We start from the raw sequence: 5,043 nt of genomic DNA on the forward strand, positions 1-5,043 counted from the left end.
GAACTTAAAGCGACCAATGAATTGGATTGGAACAGATTTCCATGCTAGTTACAAAGTTCCCAGAAATAATAAAAAATAGTTTCATAGAGGAAAACTGTCTGAAAGAAAGAAATGTGAAACCTAAACCTTGTAGAAATGGCACGACAAACGTCAATTGATTAAACGACATGTGGACGGTATTTAGCTCTTAATTCACTACGAGATCAGTATTTCTAGAACTATATTCGACATAAATCTGGCTTCTAAACCTGCCTTTATTCCAGATCTTCATCGTGTTTGACTATAATGCAGCGCCAAGCGATCAATTACTCGATACATTGGGGCTGTGAATGATCGCGTCATCAAATCAATGGGTGCCATATAAAAGCCGGAGAGGTCTGCAACTCAAGTGTTACTATTCTGTAAAGCGATATATAAATATAGTTAATTTTAGTAAATGTTTATAAACAGGTAGCAATGTTGGATTACTAGCTAGATGCCTCTAAGAGTAATAATGAATGTAACTTGACGGAGATGTGGTGACAATTAAAAAAAAAAGAGCGCAATTATACAACTACTAACTTTGGAAGGAGTTTATTATTTATCCTATACGTGTTCAAAATATTACAATCTTTGTCATGTGGAATAGTTCTTTGAACATTTCTTCGGAAAATTCAGCCGAACAGCGGCTGGAGCAATGGAACGAATCACTGACTCTTCGTCTGATTCCAAATGACGTCATTTTGGCGCTATATTTCGTGGTGGGCGTGGTCGGGAACACTATTGTTCTGTCTGTGTACACCCTAAGATTTCAGGGGCAGCACCGTGAGCGATACTTTGTCCCCTTTCTGGCGCTAGCTGACCTCCTGGCCTGCATCACGTGTGTTACTTTCACTTTCTATTTGAACTTTCATCAGGCAGATTTTAGGAATGAGACATTTTGTAAGGTCATGTGGCCGCTATCGGCAGGAACAACTTTTATGTCGGTTTTCACACTGCTGGTGATAACCATTGAAAGATATTATAAACTTTGTCGGCCTTTTCATGAGTTAAGACACAGGAGAATAATTTTACTCGCTATTCTTACAATGTCTGTTCTAATAGCAGCACCAAGCCCTCTTTTCTTCGGGACCCGCGCTACTTTCGTCCCCGAGAGAAATCTTACCAGGTTCAGATGTACCGTGATAAAAGACATCAACAGCCCCGGGCCCAATATCTATGGGTTCGTTTTGGGGTTGTTCAGCATTCTTACACCAATAACAATTGCTGTCGTCTACATTAGGATTGGTTGGAAACTTAGGGGTCAAATGAAATTCAGACAACAGTTTACTTGTTCCCAAAGGTCTCATGAGGTCTCGGAAAAAGACTTTGCTAAGGGAGCTCACTCCAGTGACGTCTTGTTTCTGGAAGATCAGCATCCTGGAACCTACATTAAACTAATTAAGGAGAGGATCAATTGTGATCACGAGCATTCAAACTCAACGGAGTACTCAGACCAAGATGACGGGAAACTACAAGACAAATTACAAAGCAATGATGCTCATCAAAATGTCATAAACCATGTGTCATTAAGCCCACAAACAAATGAGGCATCGCCAAAGAATAAAAAGAAACATCGTGTTGATGAAGATGTTGCATGTAGCAATTCAAGGATCGATAACAGACTTCAATTCAAAAATAGAAAACTCCCTCTTTCTTTTTTCAAACAAAGTTTTTTTTCCAAAACAAATGATAGTCAAGTGAAAAACACGACAGGCGGGGTAGATAACCAGGCAACTGGGTTCTTCAACAGTGCTAGTTCTTTGACCAAAGCTACAACAATGACACCAAAGGGACCTGGACTATATTTACATCGAAACAAATACGAACTGGATGGACATGCCTCCCCAACAGTAACCATTAAGACAAAGAATATCTGTGGGGAATGTGCTGCTGGAGGAACTCAGGCGTCATGCTGCCAAAGCACATTCTCCAGATCGGGACGAAAACTCCCTGATGTCCCTGTGCGTAGACACGTGATCACCCACAACGGGCACCTGTACCCTTCCCTCGGAATGCACCGATTTACCGTTATGTTTATGCTGATTACCGGGATCTGCTGTCTCTGCTACCTCCCAAAGATCACACTCCTGATCCTGGAAACCGTGATGACGTCATTCTGGGCCTCCATTCCTGACCAGTACCTGGGGGTGGTTCTTTTTCTGTATCGGTTCTATATATTCAATAACGTGTGTAACCCCATCATTTACTGCCTGTTTGATTACCGCTTTAGAAGGGAAATCAAGGTTCTATGCTGTCGTCGCCGCACGATTTTCAAATGAGAAATTAATTCTGGGTTTATAACTTTACGATGCTCTACCTCCCCTTGCAGTGTCTGAGTACTATTTTTAATTGATTAGTCGCATGCTGTCATACACCGAACAGAGGATATGGTTTCTTTGAAAAGCGGGACTTTGTAACCGGAAATGAACATATTTGTTTTATGGCCGGTCTGGCTTCTGGTTGTGTCGTGTAGGCGCTCCTTCATCCTTTCGCTCGGTTCTATGGTATTCTGTAGAACATCTCTGTTTGTTTATTAAAACATTAAACAGATTGATTGTCCAAGGAAGTTCAATGTCTATTCAATCACATGCGCTCAATGCAAAATATAGTCCAACAGCGAAAAATACAACCCCTATATGATCAAATAAAAAACATAGATTGTGTGGTATTTCGTGATTTGGTTAATTAACGAGCATGTTTCTTTGATTCGATTTGAAAATGATATTCTCTATTGTCATCGTTAATCGAGTATTTCTCAACCACAGAACCATAAAGAGATTATTGGATAGTACAACCAGTATGCTAGGAATGCTTTGACTATATTATAATGATAACCATTTTTGTCACTGTTGCAATCTTGAATTTCTTAAACTCATATTATGGTCATGCATGTAATTCTTACAAAATGAATGGTCAGAAGAATCTTCCCATTCTCTACTACCTTTTATGGGTGTATTTAGGTGCATCATTAATCTAAATTGATGAAACCACCGTTTCTTTGATTAAAAACATGTTCAAACTACAGTCTCCTGGTTGCTTCTTATATCAATAAATCGTGAGAGAGAAGCCGGAAAAATTCTCAGAAGTATTTCGGTTAAATGAATGACATCTTGGTTAAACCCAAAATACTTGGAATAGATGAAGAAAGGTTTTGTTTTTCTAATGCTTCGCTTTGCTATGTATCCATGCATTTTTAAGGTAAATATGGCGTTTCTTGACTAATATTTCTGATACACTATGTAATTGAGTGTACATGTGTAAATGTTCTATATAATTATCAAAATTAAACTTTTTACCAAGAATAGCCTTGGTAAAACGCAATCGGTCGTGGTAATTTACCTGCAGCAATCCTTGTATTTTGGGGGTGTTTTTTTTTTATATAAAGAAACTTGACTGTTTAAACACCCCTGTGCATGAGCGCGGGAAAAAAATATGTGTACATTTGAAAATCTGATAAAAATTGTGATTGTTCTGTCTGTCCTGATTATATGATATTTTTGTGTGTGTAATTCAATAGATTTCTTGTTGCCTTGTCTTCTGGAGTCCTTCAATGTGTCGTCTTCAATGTTGTGGATAATCCAAAAATAAAATCATAAAAACATACAATTTTGCAGAGAAAAGAAATATTTTTACATCATTATATAAAATAGCATATTCAAAATTGATTAGTGTATTCAAAATGACGTAATACTATATATGAATGCAACAAATTAATCAAGTATTCAAAAATAAATGTATATCATATATTTGTCGTCATAATTAGATTTCTGTTGGTCATTCTTATAACAGTAAGAGTTTTGTGTTCTTGAAGAGTAATGGCTTAAAAAATTTGGGGTTTTTTTACGTTATTACGAGTGTAGTTACAATCGGAACATTACTGTTATGTACATCCGGACTAATCAAATCTAGAAGTCAGAATCTGGTTTTGTCGTTGTATAATTCTTTTCCTTTGTTCAAGTTAAGTTTATTCACTCAGACCAAATAATTTGGTACAAGAGGAACATATATATAATACATACAAATACAAATCGTCAGAGGTACAGACAAACAGGTACATTTTCATACAAGGAAAAAATATAAATAAAAAAGAACAGACTATAGAATCACTACTAATGTTAGATTTTAGTATAGAGGATCATAATAGGAAAACAACTTAGAGGAGCAGACAGCATCAAAAATTTTTGAAATAAATACACATAATTTTCTTAGCGATTTACAATTGCAATTGGTCATGAGTTCAGAAAACTTAAAAAAATTTGGTCTTTTCCAATATTTTGTGTTTATGTATTTTTTCCTTATTTCTTCTAGTGCCGAACATTCTAAAATATAATGAAATTCATCTCCAATAAGACCTTTATTAAACAAAAGACATAACCTCTCATTCAAAGGAATGTTATACCATCTGCCTGTCTCTACAGGAAAACGATGGTTTGATGTACGAAATTTAATGAATTTTTTTTTCTTAGTTTTACAGGTAAAATATCAAGATACTTCTCAAAGCCAAAATATGGTTTTAAAATTTTATACACTTGACCTCTGGAAGAACAATTTATATCATTTGACCATATTTGCATAAATTGGTCTTTTAATCTTTGGTTCACAGTAGCAGATAACCATTCTATATTGACAAAATTATGGTTCTGCCAGACATATTGTAGCCCGCACATGTTCAAAATTCTTTGAATACAATCAATCCATGGGCTTTTACAATCGCTATTAAAATGTTGTGAAAATAAATATCTGTACACTGTATATACAATTTGGTTCTCGGGGCTTATTAGCATTTTCCCCCAATATGTAATTATTCTTGTATAAACATTAATATACAACGGGTAGCGCCCTGTTTCTCCATATATCATAAAATTCGGTGTTGTGCTTCTTAAATTAAGTACTGTTTTCAAAAATTTCAGATGTACACGTTCAATAATATCTAGATTTTCAAAGCCCCAAATTTCGCAGCCGTACAATAAAACTGGTAAAACAGCCTTATCAAACAAATCAAATTGACAATTTACTGGTAAA

At 35.9% G+C, this 5,043-nt stretch overlaps 1 protein-coding gene across 1 annotated transcript; it reads left to right on the forward strand.

Annotated features, from left to right (window-relative positions):
* Positions 1 to 393: 393 nt before the first annotated feature.
* Positions 394 to 3,447, forward strand: LOC128156441 (muscarinic acetylcholine receptor M4-like). Its single transcript, XM_052818598.1, has one exon. The coding sequence runs from the start codon at positions 618 to 620 to the stop codon at positions 2,298 to 2,300; it is 1,683 nt and encodes a 560-aa protein (XP_052674558.1). The 5' UTR covers positions 394 to 617; the 3' UTR covers positions 2,301 to 3,447.
* Positions 3,448 to 5,043: the final 1,596 nt, after the last annotated feature.

The sequence above is a fragment of the Crassostrea angulata genome, chromosome 1 (genome assembly GCF_025612915.1).
Source record: "Crassostrea angulata isolate pt1a10 chromosome 1, ASM2561291v2, whole genome shotgun sequence".
Taxonomy (NCBI): Eukaryota; Metazoa; Mollusca; class Bivalvia; order Ostreida; family Ostreidae; genus Magallana; species Magallana angulata.